This window comes from Talaromyces stipitatus, genomic scaffold (assembly GCF_000003125.1).
Source record: "Talaromyces stipitatus ATCC 10500 scf_1105507295555 genomic scaffold, whole genome shotgun sequence".
Classification (NCBI taxonomy): Eukaryota; Fungi; Ascomycota; class Eurotiomycetes; order Eurotiales; family Trichocomaceae; genus Talaromyces; species Talaromyces stipitatus.
This window is the reverse complement of record NW_002990116.1, coordinates 4295535-4312723: the sequence shown is the minus strand read 5'-3', so window position 1 is coordinate 4312723 and position 17189 is coordinate 4295535. Positions and strand designations below refer to the sequence as shown.

The 17189-nt window shown below is 45.5% G+C and overlaps 9 protein-coding genes across 9 annotated transcripts, besides 5 other annotated features; 3 read left to right on the top strand and 6 right to left on the bottom strand.

The window, feature by feature from the left end:
* Positions 1 to 663: part of a mobile genetic element that runs on past the window's edge.
* TSTA_126940 (gag/polymerase/env polyprotein, putative) lies at positions 250 to 909 on the bottom strand (the record flags this gene model as incomplete). The annotated part of the gene is made up of 3 exons (XM_002482933.1): positions 250 to 614; positions 681 to 760; positions 833 to 909. 3 exons carry the CDS (start codon positions 907 to 909, stop codon positions 250 to 252), a joined length of 522 nt encoding a protein of 173 aa, XP_002482978.1.
* Positions 889 to 1440: a mobile genetic element.
* Positions 1441 to 1568: 128 nt separating this feature from the next.
* TSTA_126930 (uncharacterized protein) lies at positions 1569 to 1940 on the bottom strand (the record flags this gene model as incomplete). The annotated part of the gene is made up of 2 exons (XM_002482932.1): positions 1569 to 1714; positions 1763 to 1940. The coding sequence occupies 2 exons, from the start codon at positions 1938 to 1940 to the stop codon at positions 1569 to 1571; spliced, it is 324 nt and encodes a 107-aa protein (XP_002482977.1).
* Positions 1941 to 2402: 462 nt separating this feature from the next.
* TSTA_126920 (uncharacterized protein) lies at positions 2403 to 2888 on the bottom strand (the record flags this gene model as incomplete). The annotated part of the gene is made up of 2 exons (XM_002482931.1): positions 2403 to 2504; positions 2646 to 2888. 2 exons carry the CDS (start codon positions 2886 to 2888, stop codon positions 2403 to 2405), a joined length of 345 nt encoding a protein of 114 aa, XP_002482976.1.
* Positions 2889 to 3468: 580 nt separating this feature from the next.
* TSTA_126910 (L-PSP endoribonuclease family protein, putative) lies at positions 3469 to 4023 on the bottom strand (the record flags this gene model as incomplete). Its single annotated transcript, XM_002482930.1, has 2 exons — positions 3469 to 3803; positions 3912 to 4023. The coding sequence occupies 2 exons, from the start codon at positions 4021 to 4023 to the stop codon at positions 3469 to 3471; spliced, it is 447 nt and encodes a 148-aa protein (XP_002482975.1).
* A 785-nt stretch (positions 4024 to 4808) lies between these two features.
* TSTA_126900 (bacterioferritin comigratory protein, putative) lies at positions 4809 to 5645 on the top strand (the record flags this gene model as incomplete). Its single annotated transcript, XM_002482929.1, has 2 exons — positions 4809 to 4851; positions 4969 to 5645. 2 exons carry the CDS (start codon positions 4809 to 4811, stop codon positions 5643 to 5645), a joined length of 720 nt encoding a protein of 239 aa, XP_002482974.1.
* A 48-nt stretch (positions 5646 to 5693) lies between these two features.
* Positions 5694 to 5775: a sequence feature (AT_rich).
* A 394-nt stretch (positions 5776 to 6169) lies between these two features.
* Positions 6170 to 7678: a mobile genetic element.
* On the top strand, positions 7301 to 8196 carry TSTA_126890 (uncharacterized protein; the record flags this gene model as incomplete). Its single annotated transcript, XM_002482928.1, has 2 exons — positions 7301 to 7643; positions 7691 to 8196. The coding sequence occupies 2 exons, from the start codon at positions 7301 to 7303 to the stop codon at positions 8194 to 8196; spliced, it is 849 nt and encodes a 282-aa protein (XP_002482973.1).
* Positions 7708 to 7884: a mobile genetic element.
* A 2579-nt stretch (positions 8197 to 10775) lies between the features above and the next one.
* On the bottom strand, positions 10776 to 12717 carry TSTA_126880 (efflux pump antibiotic resistance protein, putative; the record flags this gene model as incomplete). Its single annotated transcript, XM_002482927.1, has 4 exons — positions 10776 to 11101; positions 11155 to 11883; positions 11966 to 12380; positions 12442 to 12717. The coding sequence occupies 4 exons, from the start codon at positions 12715 to 12717 to the stop codon at positions 10776 to 10778; spliced, it is 1746 nt and encodes a 581-aa protein (XP_002482972.1).
* A 551-nt stretch (positions 12718 to 13268) lies between these two features.
* TSTA_126870 (uncharacterized protein) lies at positions 13269 to 13709 on the bottom strand (the record flags this gene model as incomplete). Its single annotated transcript, XM_002482926.1, has 3 exons — positions 13269 to 13424; positions 13478 to 13588; positions 13644 to 13709. 3 exons carry the CDS (start codon positions 13707 to 13709, stop codon positions 13269 to 13271), a joined length of 333 nt encoding a protein of 110 aa, XP_002482971.1.
* Positions 13710 to 14174: 465 nt separating this feature from the next.
* Positions 14175 to 16641, top strand: TSTA_126860 (uncharacterized protein; the record flags this gene model as incomplete). The annotated part of the gene is made up of 2 exons (XM_002482925.1): positions 14175 to 14609; positions 14669 to 16641. The coding sequence occupies 2 exons, from the start codon at positions 14175 to 14177 to the stop codon at positions 16499 to 16501; spliced, it is 2268 nt and encodes a 755-aa protein (XP_002482970.1). The 3' UTR covers positions 16502 to 16641.
* Between the last annotated feature and the right edge of the window lie 548 nt (positions 16642 to 17189).

The following is a 17189-nucleotide window of genomic DNA, read 5'->3' as shown; positions in this document are numbered from 1 at the left end:
CCGCTGGAGGACAGTTCGTACTTGGATCTCATATTCCACCGCGTTGTTGCTGTAGATCAATAGGTCGTCAATAAACGCTATCAAGAACTTGTCCAAGCAATCGAGGAAGATATTGTTGATCAATCTCTGGAATATCACTGGGCCATTGGTCAGCCTGAATGGCATAACCTCATACTTAAAGATTCTATACCGGCACCAGAATGTCGTTAGGTCAGAAGAGTCTTTATACATGCAAATTCGATGGAAACCTTATTGGATATTTAGCTTAGTAAAAATCTTTGCCTGGCTGATTTGTTCGAACACTTTGTCAATAAAAGGCAAAGGATAATAGTCCTTTCGAGTGATTGTATTTAGCCATTGGTAGTCAACACAGAAATAGAGTCTACCTCCAGGCTTCTTAGCCATAAGGATAGGTGACGCGAATGGCGCGTTACTCAGCACAATGAAGCCTTTGTCTAGATTCTCCACAATGTAGTCCTTCGCGGCATAGAGCTCCTCCGCACTCATGCAATACAACAGGCAATATCCTAGCTCCACCTCCTTCTCCAACTCAATCTTGTGGTCGTACTCCTTCCGCTCCGGCAGCTTGTCGGAGTTAATCTTCGAGAAAACATCTGCGAACTCGTGGTACTACTTAGGAAGGTGTTGCTTTATTTCCTCTTCCTCCAGATGGTCCTCACCCGGACGCTCTTTGTCCTCAATTGCCTTCTCGATTTCGCTCAGACTAGTGATGAACACTTCATCCTCTTTGCTCTTCACACTGTGATTGAATCCTGCTGCGCCTATCAAGGCAATATCTGCTTCAGGGTACTTCTCCTTAAAACAGACTCACTTCGGCTCTCGAACAGCAACGGACATTGTATTGGTAGGAGTAGGTTCGACGGAAGCTTTCTCCAGCTCCTTCTTCATATGGTTCAGCTCGCACTCGTGGCTTCGTCGGTAAGTTCTTCCGTGCGATCGAGGAATCGGGATGCGCGGCTTTGTAACGTCTTGCTGATCGAAGGCTTTGTCCCACCGTTCCACATCCTCCTGGTGAGAGATCTCTATCTCGCGGTCACGTAGGAGTAACTTCTTAGGCAGTGGTACGAACTGCTTCGCCTAGATCTCCTCCTTCAGGGAGACTTCCTCTGGCCACAGTAGCCGATGACGGGCACAGTCAACCATGACACCGTACTTCGCCAACCACATGCAACCTAATATCACGTCGTGCTTTCTGAGTTGAACAATCAAGAAGGGGAGGTTATACATAACCTGTCTATTAACGACCAACAACAATATCATGAGATGAGTAATCGCGTTCTTAGTTTTCCCATCGAAGCCCTTTACTTAACATGGCTTCTTCAGAGGGATAACATGATGGTTGAAGTGTCGAGCGAGCCTCTCAGCTAGAAAGAGGTCTAGAAATGCAAAACCATTGGCTCCAGTGTCTGCTAATGCCTTAGTTAAAATTAATAATCCATTCTTAGCTAATCAGATAGATACAGTCAAACTTTCCTTGTCATTACCAATTAACTGAGATAGATCTAACGCATCAGCAGCACAGATCTCACCCAGGAGGGAGACTTTTCCTAGGCGTCGTCATTTTCCGACTCTGAGCTCTCCTCCACGTCAGCCTTCTTCACAGCTTCCAAGGCCTTGAGGTCGGGGGTGTCCTTCTTATTGAGTTCACATTCATTGGCCATGTGTCTCTTCATCTTGCAGTTGAAGCACTTTCCTTCAGCGATAAGCTACTTCTTCTCTGCCTATGAGATCTTAGCCGCACCCTTATCGTCCTTCAGCTTGTCCGATCCCGACTTATTCTTTTTGTTATCCTTGCTGGCGCCACTACCATTTCCACCCTTGTTCTCACAATTCTTTGGTGCGCGCCTCTCGTTCTTGATAATAATCTCTAGTCGGTTCGCGGTTTGGTGATATTCCTTGACAAAGTCGCGGTATAACATATTCTCATTGTAGCTCACTTACACTAGCTGGCGCTGTATGTCAGGGAATAGATGTTCATACAACTCATTCTTCCACTGAGAGGATGGTAGTTCCGACTCTTGCGCCTTAAGCACGAACTTCGAAAGGAAATCCTAAAACTTGGTGTCGTTCATGTACAGTCAGCGCAACTCGCGCTTGGCCTTGGTGACACTGTTGGCGTCATAATAAATTGTCTTGAGGTATTCAATCATATCATTGGCATCACGGTAGCGTTCTAGTAAATCCTTCTAGAGACAAGGCACGAGATGCTCCGCTGCTGCTCCTTCGCACATACTCTTGACATACTGCATATGAGCCAACGCAGTTGGATAGTGATCAGTGTTCGTCTCCAACTTGTTCTCAACATCGATCAACTAAGAGGCGAACTTCAGATCGTCGCCACCACTGAAACGCTTTCCATCAGGGAGCTTGGTGGACTTCTTCTAGCTAATAGAGGTGGTTGAGGTTGTACCTTCACGAGCTAGTTCACGCATACGAGCAAGCGCGTTATTACATTCGGCGATAAGTTCGACCATAGCATCCCGCTAGTCCTTTACCTGCTTCTACAGTTTAGCATTCTGCTCTTACCACAATGAGACCTCCTCGTCGTACTCAGAGTCCTCAGCTGCATCTCATCCCCGCGCCTTGATGACCGTCTGCTCAAGATCCTCGATGCACTTGCAAACATAATTAAAGAGCTTCTCAGGATAATTCTCATAAAGCTTCTGAAATACAGAGAAATCCAATGACCCATCTCTATGGACCGCCGCCGCACCGAACTCCTTCTTAAGGGAATCAGTGAAATCCAGGGTAAGACGTTGCTCTGGACGCTTCTGTCTGGAGTCCTCAGGACGCTTCTGCTTCGCGTCCTTCTGCGCGTCTGCGCTCAGTGCCTTGCCAGCACTGTCTTGACCAGGTTCCTTCACCATCGTGTTGGCTGACGAACATTAAAAAGAGAATAGGAAATGGAAAAATAGGAGATAAGAGGAAGGAAAAGGGGATCTCTGGCCCAAGTAACAATGATGAGGTCACATGCTGTATAAGCTTATAGAGATGAAGAAAAGAAGAAAGAGGGACCTCTCGATCAGAGCGAGACACGTAGTGGTCCGCTGTACTGATTTACAAGAGGGTAAGAAAAGAAATGATGTCAAATATTATGTGAAAGGGTCAATCTTACTGTATTGCTGAGCTGAGCTACATACAATGAGGTACACGTACACGAGAATATTTGACATGGAGAGAAAAAGAAAGGAAGGAAACAAGCTCTCGATCCAGCCACAGAGATCTATATAATCTCTGTGCGTGGCACCTTGCTAAATACAGTACCGCTCTGGCGGTTCCCTATCTGGCAACCCGTAGGGCTGCAGCCCTACGACGGGAATGGCTTCACCTTTGACCTGGTACGGAGCCGGGACGGAGGTGGCTCTGTCACACTTTTCGTCAATCTTTTCATTCATTTCAAACGGTCTCTGCAGAATCCCAACCAAATCGCCAAAGCTTCTCGCGCCTCTACGCAAGCTCCTTCTTGGCGCCCTCGGGATCGTACGCCTCGACGTCAATCTCAAACTTCATCCCCGGCGCGCCCAGCGCCGCCACGCCCAGCTCCGTCCAGATTGGCGGGTTCTCCGGCATCCACCTGCGCAGATTGCGGACAATGTGCTCGTGCGCAGCGGCCAGGTCGGTGGCGTACGTGACCACCTTGTACGCCTGCGCCAGGCCCCGGCCGCCGCCCGCATGCCGCACGTTCATGTCGCAGTTGGCAAAGGCCTGGTCGACCTGCGCGGCGACGTCTTCGGGCACAAGGTTCTCAAAATCAATCTTGTCTGGCTTTGGGTTCCAGCCTCCTGTGCGCGCGCCGTGAAATCGGTTGTAAGTGGTGTGCCAATTACGCAAAACGGGTCGAATTTTCGGGCTGCGGTCTTGGTGCTTCAAGGGAGAGAGGGTTTGCTTACCTTGTCCGGAACACAGGATTCGGTCGCCGATTCGGATGGCTTGGCTGTAGTGAAAGTTCTCCTTGGCCCATTCGCCGAGGCCCGGATAGCTGTAGTACTTGGGCTGCGTCATGATGAAGTTTTGGAGAGGCTTGGTCTGGAGCAGCTGAAGAGTAGATCAATTTCGCCGTGTCTTTTGAAGATGGGAATTGATTTTATACGAAAGCTTTTGATCGGCACCTACACGATCTGAGCTTGCTGATAAATCAAGCCGATCTGTCGCCAAGACGCTTCAAGGTTTATCAGCTCGGCCGAATCTACCATGCCATTGAACAGAACGTCCGAACCCGAGCACGATCATGGAGTCTTATGTATTTTCCACCGCCAGTATTAGTTCTATAACTTTTCAGACTTGGCTCAAACTTCACGCCTAGTGAACTCTGGCTTGGCGGGCAAGGCCGTGTGCAAGACCTAGCCCGAAATCAGCACACCGTTATAAATAGGCCCAAAATAAGAAGCTTCTGTCTTTGGATGACCATAGCGTCAAAGCAAGAATACCACAAGAACCTGAAGTTGTCAAATTTGTACTTTATTAACATTTCAATGTTGTATGTATATTCGCTTTTCATAAATGCACGCTTTTTTGTGACCTACCACTTTGGGACAATGAATGCCGCCCCGCAGAAGTGGCAGACATCTAGGCGGGCCACTGCATCGAAGTTTGGATAAACGCTGCCTGCTATACAAAGCAAACAAAATTCAATGGGTTGTGGCCGACGGAAGGAAAAATATTGTTCCGTCATATTCCATACGTATGGAATACGATCACGCCGTATCGAATAATCTATATGTGGTATTCCATATGACGTATGGAATAACTAGCTAGTACGCGTATGGATAGAAAGCCTGCTTATTTCAATGGATTCCCAGCTTAGCAATCCGTCCGAACTCATCCGAGCTCGTCCGTAGTGCTTAGAAATTGAGCGCTTGATCTCTCAATAGAAAAGTATAAATACATAACTATCTAACACTAATACTGACAACAAGTTATCTCTAACTATCGCTCTATATCATCAAGACACTTCATTTTCCCCGAAAACCACCATTATGAGCCTTATCCAACCCCAGCTTGACGCCTCCCGCGAGAAACTCTTCACAACATATCCCGATGAATTCAAGATCCCAATTGGAGCCGTTCTATCAGATCTCTCCAAATTCGATCGTTCCACTGCTATCAAGGTCGGCGACAAGCTTCCCAAATTCAACCTCCCAGATGCCGTAGAGAAGGAGCAATCCAGCGCCGAGCTCCTCTCACGCGGTCCTCTCGTGATAGCCTTTTACCGCGGGGAATGGTGTCCGGCCTGCAATATCGCTATAAGTGGCCTGCAGAGGCATCTTGCCGAATTTACTGCCAAAGGCGTCACTCTCGTCGGCATCACGCCCCAGAAGCCAAGCGGTCTCCTCACGATGACCGAGAAGCACAATCTCGGATTTCCGGTCCTCTCGGATCTCCATAATGAATATGCGCGCAAGCTGGGCATCGTTTGGAAGCACCCGGATGCTATAGGTCCTCTGGTCGAGCAGATCAACGGCATGAAGTTTGCGGAGGTTAACGGCGACGATTCGAACGAGGTCCCGTTTCCGGCTACGCTGCTGGTCGATCAGAGCGGGACGGTTCGCAATATATTCCTTGAACCGGACTGGACTAGGCGTGTTGAGCCTACGACTGTGTTAGAGTGGATCAACGCGTTGTGACGGGATTTTGAGCGTCAGATAAATCTTTTGAGGTACTTTAGATAATACAATATTTTTTAATATTGTATTTTTTTTTTATAATTTTGTACAATTTTCTTTTTTATATTCATTCAATATATAACAATAAAATGTTGGGTAGTAATAAAGGATTATTGTGTTGTAGCTTATTTAATTTACAGCTATAAAGATTGTTCCTATTATAACATGGAATCCATGGAAACCTGTACCAAAGAAAAAAAATTTACCAAATACACCATCACTAATAGTATGATGACACTGAATATTCTATACCTTGGAACACAGTAAATATTACTGCTAATAATACAGTAAATATAGTACCATATATAGCTCTTTTTCTATCACCTTTTATTAAAGCATGATGAGCATATGTTACAGTAGCACCACTACTTAATAATATAACTGTATTTAATAATGGTAATTCAAAAGGATTTACAGGTTCTATACCCATAGGTGGTCATTGAGCTCCTAATTCTACTGTAGGTGTTAATGCACTATGAAAGAATGCTCAAAATATAGCTGCAAAGAATAAAGCTTCAGATACTAATATATCTTTCTCGCAAGAAGCTTGGGAAGAAGATATCTTACAGTTCCTTACACTTAATCGACTTCCATTTCATCTTATCGAGCATCCAATGTTTCAGCGGCTTATTTCTCGGGCTCGCTGCGCTCCATCACTGCCAATAATCCTATCTGCTGATACAATTCGTCGCCGACTAAGAAGCCTTGTTCAAGACTGGCAAGAGCGTGCCCTTCGAACACTACCCGCTAGCTCAAAGATATCAATTGCACTGGACTACTGGACATCTCTATTCTCACAAGCATTTATAGCAATTACAGGCTATTTTATTGATGCTGATTGGGTCTATCGCGAGGTACTACTTAGATTTAAGCCTCTTTATGGGCCACATACTGGTGTGAATCTAAGTAGCGTCGTTCTTCAAACTCTTATGGAGTATAACCTTGAATCACGAGTATTTGGGTTAACAACAGATAATGCATCTAATAATAAGACCTTGGTAGATTCTCTTCAACAAGCTCTACCAGATAGTGTTATTATTACCCAGATTCCATGCCTTGCTCATGTTATTTAGCTCGGCCTTAACCAGCTTCTTGATCGCATTAAGGCAGTCCCATTAAATGACTCTGCTGTAACGAAATGGACAGAAAAGTAGTCAGGACTAGCCCAAGCGAATGCGCAGCACCAAGGGCAAGAGATATCTTATACCTTAAATAAGATCCGCTATCTTGCAATCTATGTGAACGCAAGTCCTCAGCGCCAGGAGACTTTCTATAACCTCTAGATGTCAAGCGTGAAGCTAGTGCCTATCCAAGATGTGAGAACTCGATGGAATTCAACTTTTCTAATGCTTTGTCGGGCAAAGCGCTTACGCAGTATCTTTGCGCCATTTTGTGCAGAGTATGACTGTGAAGAGATGTTACTTTAGGATGAGGAGTGGCGCCAGGTTGACTATCTTCTTTGTATTACTGAGCCATTCTTTGACTATACAACTCAGCTATCAAAGACCTGAGACGTCACAGCACATTATGTGTTTAAGATTTACAATAAACTCTTTAAGCACCTTGAGCAGTCAATAAAGCAGCTACAACGAAAGCGCGCTCCATGGAAGCAACAAATGCTTCATGCACTAGAGGCTGGTCGGACAAAGCTTGATGAGTACTACTCTCAAACTGATTATATTCCAGGGCACATTTATGCAGTCAGTACGATGCTGGCACCAGTAAATAAATTCAAATTCTTCCTTACAAAGGATTGGGATCAGAAATGGCGGGATATCTATCGCAAGTCCTTCCAACAGGCTCTTATTCCATATCAAGAGCAACTTTCAACAAGTAACCGGTCTTCAGACGGGTCTCACTCAGCAGCTCGGCTAAGCTCAAAGCTTGATAAGATGTTAGATGAGAGTGAGGCACAGCCAAATGCAGCAACTGATGAAATGACCCAATACCTTGATAGTGGTTTGTTTGCACGAAGTCTTTGCTAAAATATACTAACTACTTAATAGATACTATTCATATTGCGCCTCTTGCATTCTGGAAAGAGCATCAAACTCGCTTTCCAGCAATTGCTGCCCTTGCGCGGGATATACTCTCCTTTCCTGCAACAGGCGCAGGAGTTGAACGGCTCTTTAATACTGCTCGGGATGTCTGCCATTATTGTCGAGGGAGAATAAAGTCGCAGACGATTGAAGAATTAATGATGTTTCTTTGCACTTCAAGGTTTGATATAGAAGAGCAGGAGGCAAAGCTTCTAGAGAAGTTCTTCTCCTATGAGGAAATGGAATCTGCAAAGGAGGAGAAGGATGAAAAGCTTGACAAGATTGAGATAGATCTAATTAGTGATACTGAAGAGCAGTATACTATAATTAATGATGAGATAGGGCTAGACGAGATAGGCGAGGCAGATGAAGTAGGTGAAGCGCAGATACCACTGCCTAGGAACAACACCCAGGTACGGGTCTCAGGACGGAAGCGCAAGAGTCGAGATGACGATATCTTTGAGTATCATTAGTTAGTGTTGGCACGTCAATATCAAGCCTTATAATAACTGAACTTCAATGAGGCGATCATTGAAGCGATCAAGTATACTGCCGGGCGGTGAGCACACTGCTCTATTGCGCTGAACTCCCGGCACCCCTTTCTTAGGAATCAAGCAGAATATTAGGAATCAAAATAGATTCCATTGTGCTTCACTTTGTCGGACCGCCCTTTCTTCAAATCTATTGAGCTGATCTAGGACGGGGATAAACCGATAGTTAGATTTCAGCTGGAGATAGAAATATATTATACTTTGCCTTCTGATTCTTCGATATTCTTTAGTCTTTCTTGTTCTTGCTTCTCTTGATTTAGCTGTAAAGGAAATACTGAATATTACAGACAAAAAATGCATAATTTATGTAGTCACGGGCCTTGGCATATATGTTACGTTTGTAACCCAAGTTGGGGCCCCGGACCCAGGCTGGGTCACCCAAGTGTAACCCGGACCCAAAGCTGGGTCAGAGTCTTCGACCCAAAACCCAACCCAGCCCGGGTTGGGTCCGGGTTATATTGGGTCATGCGGAAGTCTAAACCAAAGTACAGGTTAGAAAGCCCATTTCCCGTGAGGCCATTATAAAACTATTATCTAGCCTAATTGAACTTCCATCGCAGCCCTTAGAGATGACTGTAGATCTCAGAGATGACCTGAACTTCACAACCACCTGTTAGGTGGCATTTGCTGGATGCCTCCATATTGGAGAATTCACCTATAAGAAAGAAGACCTCAACGCATCCTCTATCTTCGCGTTAACAAAGTTAATACATTCAGACATTAGATTCTCTCCCACATTAGACCATGTACAACTCACGCTCAAGCGAAGTATGATGGATTGCCGCTATAAAGGAGTATAGATTATCCTCGCTAAAACAGGAGATGGAGCATACCTAGTCAACGCCCTTCAAAAGCTGCTCTTTCTTAACCCTAGAGGACTTAACGCACTATTGTTCTCCTTCTATAGAAGACTATTTCCTTGTAATAACTTCCTCTCTACATTATTGAATAGACTAAAAATACTTGGACTGCAAACAGATAGCTACTTAGGTCATAGTTTTCGAAAAGGTGCAGCACAGCATGCTCACAATAGCAGAATTTTAGATAACTGTCGGATTGGTCGGTTTATTCCAGGCCAATCCTGAAGAGTGTTTTACTAGGATCAAAGAAAAGAAGTGACTAGCAAGATTGTATGTATTGAGTTCTGTGTCTGTCTTTCAAGTTTTTTTTTTTTAAAGCCGGGTCCTTTATAGACACCTTTGGCGGGGTGATTTGTGAGCTATCAGGAGGGGTAAATATTGGGCTGAAATCTAGGTGCCCAGATATATGCCTAAAGGTGCCTTTTAGACCTGTAAGATTGAACAGTCGATCTTTCTGCCTCGTTTGAAAGCCGGATTATCTGACAATAACCAGATCTAGGCCCTTAGCAGATGGACCTCAGAGGCATTTAGGGTTGGGTTAGGGTTATGATTAGTCTTCACCTAACGTCCTGCATACTTCGGGGTTCTTCCTTCTTACAACTGCCTCACGAGAGTCAGCCGCTCGCCTCCGCAAGTTGCTCGTCATCTCTCACGCAGTCAAGACTTGATTTTCCCACCCACCTCCCTATGTACATAGATTCATAGTGCCATTACAATACAGACAATTGCCTCCCCACAAGGGAGCGCGGACGGGGCCCTCTCTGGCGTTGCGGTCATACGCTTTGTGCGTAAGACCTCAACGACAGGTGACCCGTTGCGGCCAAACTATATATGCATTGCCTATCTTGACTGAGTGAGGTCACCAATAAAGAATTATTTATTACCCCATTTGTCAATCTCACTAGAGCAGAAGAGCGTGTTGGCACCACCGATGATATTGCTGATGCCATGCTTCTGCTCGTTTCCGAAAAGAGCCGTTGGATAACGGCTCAATTCATCTCGGTAAGCGGAGGCATCAACATCATGTAAATGAGCAGCAAGTAGCTAGTATACCGAATGATCAGAAACTGTCATCTTGGCTATTCCAATCCAGAAATAGGAGAGCTTACGTTTTATGCAAGTACTTTCGGTCGTACGTAGATCCAAATCATGTTCAGTAGTGTCGGCATTGAAATTTGGAGGTAACTTTGTAAGCCCTACACTTTTCGGACCAGTTGATGCACTTATCGCCGTCGACACATCGAGACTCTGTTTTCTGTGCTTTTATATCATTAAGTTTATTCATTCAACTTGTATCTCTCTTGTGGCTGTAGAATCTTTTTGTGCAAGTCGACTATTGCTGTACAGCAGAGGAGGTATTATCTGTCAGTTCTTTTTCATCTTACTTTCCCAACCCACTTTGGTAACATTATAGTAATTATAAAACAAAGAAGCAAAAAAGAAGGTAACAGAATTTAATAATAGGGAAAAGAAGTTGACACACAATGCATCGGCACCAAAGAAAAATCGTACTATTACACAAGAGTAGGGAAAGGATATGAAGTTTCAAAGCCACTAACCCTTTCTTGGATGCAAACCCGGAGTACAACCATACAATATTAAGTATACCACAAAAGAAAGGTGTAATGATCTGTAGAATACTTACACGGCTGCTCCGATGGGGGTATCATCGGGTGCATCTCTATGAGCATCGATTTTCTTCCAATTGTTGAAGGGGCTGAGACAGAAAGCTAATCCCACCGCGGTGACCGAGATGGCGAAAGCGACCTTGAGACCCGCCATATAAGCGGGCAAAATAGCAGTCATTTCCTCGGATGTGAAAACGTTTCGTAACTCGCTGGCACCAGTTCCCAGAACTAAAGCTGCATCGATATTTGGAGCGGTGCTAGCAAGTTTATGGAGAAGCTGGTTGAACAAGGCCGATTGTGCAGCAGCCACGAAGACTGCACCTCCGACAGTTTGGAAGACTGAGATATGTTAGCTGCATTGATTGATGCTGAGGAGTTCAACTACTACTCACATATAATAATCCCTGTCACGGATGCGATATCACTGGGATCCACCGAGCCCTGCGCGGCATTTATGGGAACCTGGTAGGCCAAACCCCACCCCACTCCGCCAACTATCTGGTATCCAATCCACTTGCCCGTACTAGTCCCAATGTCTAGCGAATATAACAGCCCAGAACCGATAGTTGCAATAGCCCCACCGATGACCATGAGAGGGGCCGTGTGGCCCGTTTTGGTGATGCTGCCACCAGAGACAATGAGGGCTATGGACATCGAGATAATCAATGGTAGGTTTCGTACACCGGAAAGTGTAGGACTGACACTCTGAATGCTCTGAAAGTAGATTGGAAGGTAATAGATGACAATAAAGTAAGAGCCTGCAAAAAGAAACGCGTAAATTGAATTCACAAAGATGAGGCGTTGCGATATCAAGCGTGGTTGAAAGGCGGCCCGTTCACCTTGAAAGTACTCCCACACCATGAAGACGAGGATCATGAGAGGAAAGCCGACAAGAAGACCAATTACCGTGCTGGAGTTCCACGATTTGGTCTGGCCACCAAATTGAAGTGGCAAGATGTATGAAATGATGGCACACACTAAAAGGGCTGTTCCAACCGGATCCATTTGCAAGAACTTCTCCTTCAAAGTAGCCTTAGCGGTAGAAGATCTCGCAGGCGTGTGGAAGAAGAACAGAATTGACGTGGCCGCGACGCCGCCCACAGGCAAATTAATGTAGAAGCCTAAGTAAATAGCCGATAAGGTTAGCATCTGGTAAAATGCAATGCAAATAAAGGGAATAGAATTAGAATGGAAAGTACTCACACCACCTCCATGTTACTTTATCGGCAAAAGCACCTCCAATAAGCGGCCCAATAACCGACGCGATGCCATAAGACATGCCAATGATACCGGTGAAAACTGGCCTTCTTTTTGGACTGGCAATGAAAGCGATGATAATGAAGACCCCGCCTCCAATACCAGCAGCACCCACTCCAGCAATTGCACGGCCAACGATAAGTGCCACGGAATTTGGAGCCACGCCACATATCAAGCTTCCAAGCTCGAAAAGGAAAACAGAAATGAGGAATGAAATTTTCAGCGGGAAATATTTGTACACTTTCCCCCAGGTCGATTGGAAGCCACCAGTTGTCATCAAGAAAGCTGAACCATACCAACTGACATCGTCGAGGCTATGGAATTGGTCGGTAATTTTTGGGATCGCTGTGGCTACAATTGTCTGTTCAACATTAGAAGACGACCTCCCAAGGAGCTCTTCGCTGGGTCATTGTGAGCCTTACCATGTCAAGAGCAACAAGAAAGATGCTCATACCCAAAGCCACGACGATGCAGAACAGTGGGAGACCATGCGGATACTCTTCCTCATCGTTCGGATCCGCTTCCTCAGCGGCATCCTTTTCTGGTAAGTCGTGTATCCCTTGGTTATTGTTCGCATGGTCTGCCATATGGTTCTCGGTTTCAAAGTCGTTCGCAGAAGCAGCGTTTGTTGTTGATGATTGTGCGCTCATCTCTGCGTTCTGGCGGTCTTTTTCGATGTCAATTGGTTCAGTACTCATTCTGCCAAACGGAATTGTAGGTCGATGAACTATGGAAGGGAAGACGACAGGACCAGTTGAAGTAAATAGATTGGTATTTGCGCATTACTTAGAGAATTCTGAAATCATGTCAATCAATTGCGCGCCGAGATTGAACTCTTTTTCGGCGGAGCTTGTTCCTCCGGATGTTGTCCCGGACGGAGGAAGGGGAAAGTGACTGGCAGCCCAGCATGACTCCACCCCTTTCAGAAAAAGGGTGCAGTACATAGTATGCATTAGGTGGATTACTATGATTATCGTAAGTGGCTGCATATGATCGTCCTTCTTATCTCGAAAATGATATGTGTGATTTATAATGCTGCATGATCGGTTCTCCAATCAATAAACCACCAACCGGACAAATTATATTACTCACGAATACATATCTTTTATTTCCGAGCGATGAGTAGTCTAAATGGGTCCGTCTGCATTTATAGAAAAGACTATGTTGGGTAACACTCTTTCACTTGTAAGAACTCGATAACATAATCTTGAGTTACGCCATTGACTTCAGAAGCAGAATTGGGCGTTTATCAGATACCCCCGGGAATAAAATCGTTTACCTGCGCCGACTTCACCAGATTTTCCACCACCTTCCCGAATTCGGCATGTGCAGAATCTTCCTTCAGATAGTAGTTTCTATCCTCTATGTTGTCAAATTCCTCAATAAAAATATGAGTAAATCCTCCCTAGATGTCCAAAATCAATTCGATACCACGATGTTCTTGGATGTGTTACTTACACTCAAATTCTCAACGCTAATGTCTTTGCCGGCCATTTGGTTGGTAATGTATGGCTTTTTGGAATCTGAGCGCACACATAGGTCCTTTAGGGCTAGATGGCGACTGTAGACCTATGTTCAAAGTTCTAGAATTCTCCTTCACAAAAATACTAAGACAAAGGCTTACGTCTTCAATTTGTTCAGTCGTCACCTCTGCTTTAAACTCAATCATCACGATGTGAATTATCCCCATCTTGAACAGTTTTGGAGCTAGTGCAATGATATGGCGCTGTGATGGAACACTACATGATTACGCTTTCAAAAAGTATTTGTAGTTCAGCGTCTGCAATTATGCCCCAAAGATACCGTATTCAGCCCCAGAATATATCCCGATATTTCTCTGAAGAACGGAAGAGGAGCAGGGGCATGTATCATCACGTATCGATTACCGCTACAGTAATAACATTTCACATGTCACCTGCAGCTGGCCAGCAAGCATAACTGCAACAGTAAGGCTCCGCTTTGGTGCATTTCAAAATGCTTACTGTGTAGGTCTTCGTCCGATCTTTCTTCCGCCGTGTTTTGTTTTTTCGGCGGTCGAACGACCCGGAGCTGCTGCCCCACATGTCGCCCCCACAAAAGGTGCTGGTGGTCCTCCTGCCGGTCGGATGTTGGAGTAGGTCAATTATACCATCTTTCACGGCCTCCGCAGCTAGTCATGCAGACTGAAAGTATGGCTGAGTACCATGGCGATAATGTCGAATCAGATGCGAAGCGGAGGAAGATCCGCAAAGGGACAAGGAGTTGCTGGGAGTGCAAAAAGCGCAAGATGAAATGTGTGTTTGCAGACTCCGGTTCGCCAGTTGACGTCGAGGCCATCTGCATTGGCTGCCAGCGACGCGGGACCAAATGCGTCAGCCAGGAGTTTGAATTCGTTGAAGGAACAAAAGATTCTAGAAAGGGACGCCGGCGCATGGGCAGTCAAGCTCGTGTTGCGAAAGTTGAGGCCTTAGTTGAGCAATTGATCAAGAAAGTGGGCAATGGAGAAGCACGCGCAATTGGCGAAACCTCTGCACCTCCTAATGGAATGCCTACCCCTACATCAATTGACTTGGACTCTTCACGCTTCCTGTCTTTGTATAAGGCCTCTCATGTACGTATCAACTCTGGAGGCCGTAGTACAGTAGAATTATCACTCACATTCAACATCAGGATCATGGCGCAGCAGAAACAGAGATCAAATACGAGAAGCTATCTCGGAGTTTGCACGAGGCATTGCCATCAAGCAAAGTTATCGAGATGATATACAAAGCCCGTGGTAGAAAATCTATACTTTTCCATGAGATGCTGAGCACACCATATGCTGCTCTCGAGCAGAATGGCCTCAAATTGCCAGAGAGTTTGCTCGGAATACCTGGCCCAACTTCACATCCAGTGCTCATCGCAAGATACATGCTATATATTGCTACCTTTTTGCAGCATCTTCATCCTAATATTCTTGGGGTGATGAACGGCCTATCGGAAACACCGCATGCACTAATGAAACGATTGGCGGAGACTGCCAATACATACGTCACAACGAACGAGGAGTTCTTTGGCAGCATTGAGGCACTAGAATGTATTATGATGGAAAGCATGTACCAGGCTAATGGTGGGAATCTGCGACGGAGCTGGATGGCGAACCGGAGGGCTATGGTTACTGCGCAATTGATGAACCTCCATCGAGCTGACCGCCGGGCACAGTACAAAGTTCTTGACCACAAAACAAGAGCTGATCCACAGTTCATGTGGTTCCGAATTGTCTTTCATGACCGTCATTTGTGTCTTATGTTGGGGCTTACGCAGGGCTCTCTTGATCGGAGTATGGCCACTGGTACGGCATTCAAAAATGACTCCCCCATGGGCCGTCTTGAGCGGATGCACTGTACGCTCGCCTCTCAAATCCTGGAGCGCAATGAGTCTGATCCAAGCTTTGATAACTTCGCTCTGACACAAAATCTCGATATGGAGCTACAGAAAGTGGGGAGAAGCCTGCCTAGCAAATGGTGGCTGATGCCAAATCTAGACAGTGTTGCGGACAATCCGCAGGATCTCTTTTGGGACATGGGACGGTTGTTTAATCAGCTGTATCATTATAACCTGCTCAACCAACTACATTTACCCTACATGCTTCGTTCTTCGCTAGAACGCAAGTACGAGTATTCCAGGATGACCTGCGTTAATGCTTCGAGGGAGGTACTCTTACGCTTCATCATGTTCCGCAGCTACACCAGGACTGATTTCTGCTGTCGGACAGTCGACTTCTTTGCACTCATGGCCGCCATTACACTGCTTCTGGCGCACCTGGATAGCCACCGTTTCTCACAGACCAGCAACCTACTGGCCCACCAATATCTTAGTGACCGTGCAATGATAGAGCAAGCGCAGGTCAACATGGAACAAATAAGTCAAGTGAATGGAGATACCCTGAGTGTTCAAAGTGCGCACTTGCTGCAAAAGCTACTGGCTGTCGAATCCGAAACAGCAAACGGTATCAGTATGGAGAGTGTCAGCGTGGAGTCGCCTGAAAGTGAGATATTACAGCCAAGCGAAAGTGATGACGGCGTTTTGCGGGTGCAAATACCTTACTTTGGGATCCTTAGGATTGCCCGCCAGGGCACTGTTTCGAAAGAGATTCCTAGCTCACAAGATTCAGTTAATGGGCAATCCTACACTCTGATGACTGGAATGCTTGATACGGGGGGCACAGAGGCTGGAGCGCGGACTTTCAATCATGATCACTCTAATGAAGATTGCTATCCTGGATCAATTGCGGAGGGGGATCTCGACTCTGTCGGTGGTGTTGACGGGCCACATGAACAACAATTCGCTCCACGATACGCAGATAACGTTTCTGATACGCTTCTGCAGCAGTATCAGGACCCTGGGCTTACGGCTGGAATTGATGATTGGGCGTTCCAAGGTGTCGACATGGCTTTCTTTGACAGCCTGATGAAGGGCGTCGATGACGGAAATGGTTCAGAAACACAAGAACCTGGCTACTAACATTGGAAATTTGTTTCTAGAGCTGCACCACCTGTAGGAGCTCTGTAACAGTCAGTGGACTAGTAGTGGAATCGAGTGAATATGAGACCCGTTGCGTGAAGTATTAGGCCAGCTTCACTTAATCAATTTAAGAAGATGCTAGCCTTTTTGAAGTTCATTCAAGCCGCAAATGAAGATTATGCGCAAACCTGAGATTAACTCATGTATCATAACCTTAATACAATAATGACCTGAATCATGGTTTCGAAAAGTCGTAGGGTTATCCAACGTGGGAGCCATAAGTTCTCGACATCCGCTAGATCTATATTTCGAACCAAGGTTTAGCCGCTTCGATGAAAAGACATAGGACGCCTACAGGCATCCACTTAAGCTCTTGTTTCCCTCCAACTTGTCCCAATAGCTCCAAAGTCAAGACGTTCATTAGCCTATCGTGCACACGGACCAGCCCTTGAACTAGCACTACTAGCCCACATAATAACCCCATCCTTCTGGCTCCCCATTCTCAATTGCCTTAATTCTATTGAATATTTTTATAAAAGCTTCTAGATCTTACGCACCTCTTATTATATACTTTCCTAATTTATAATTTAGCACTCTATCTACTTGTACTATCCCAGCCTCTATATTAATTTCTTTACTGCTATTATTACTTGCTAGCCACTCCTTTATTTTCTTCTTATCAAGACCT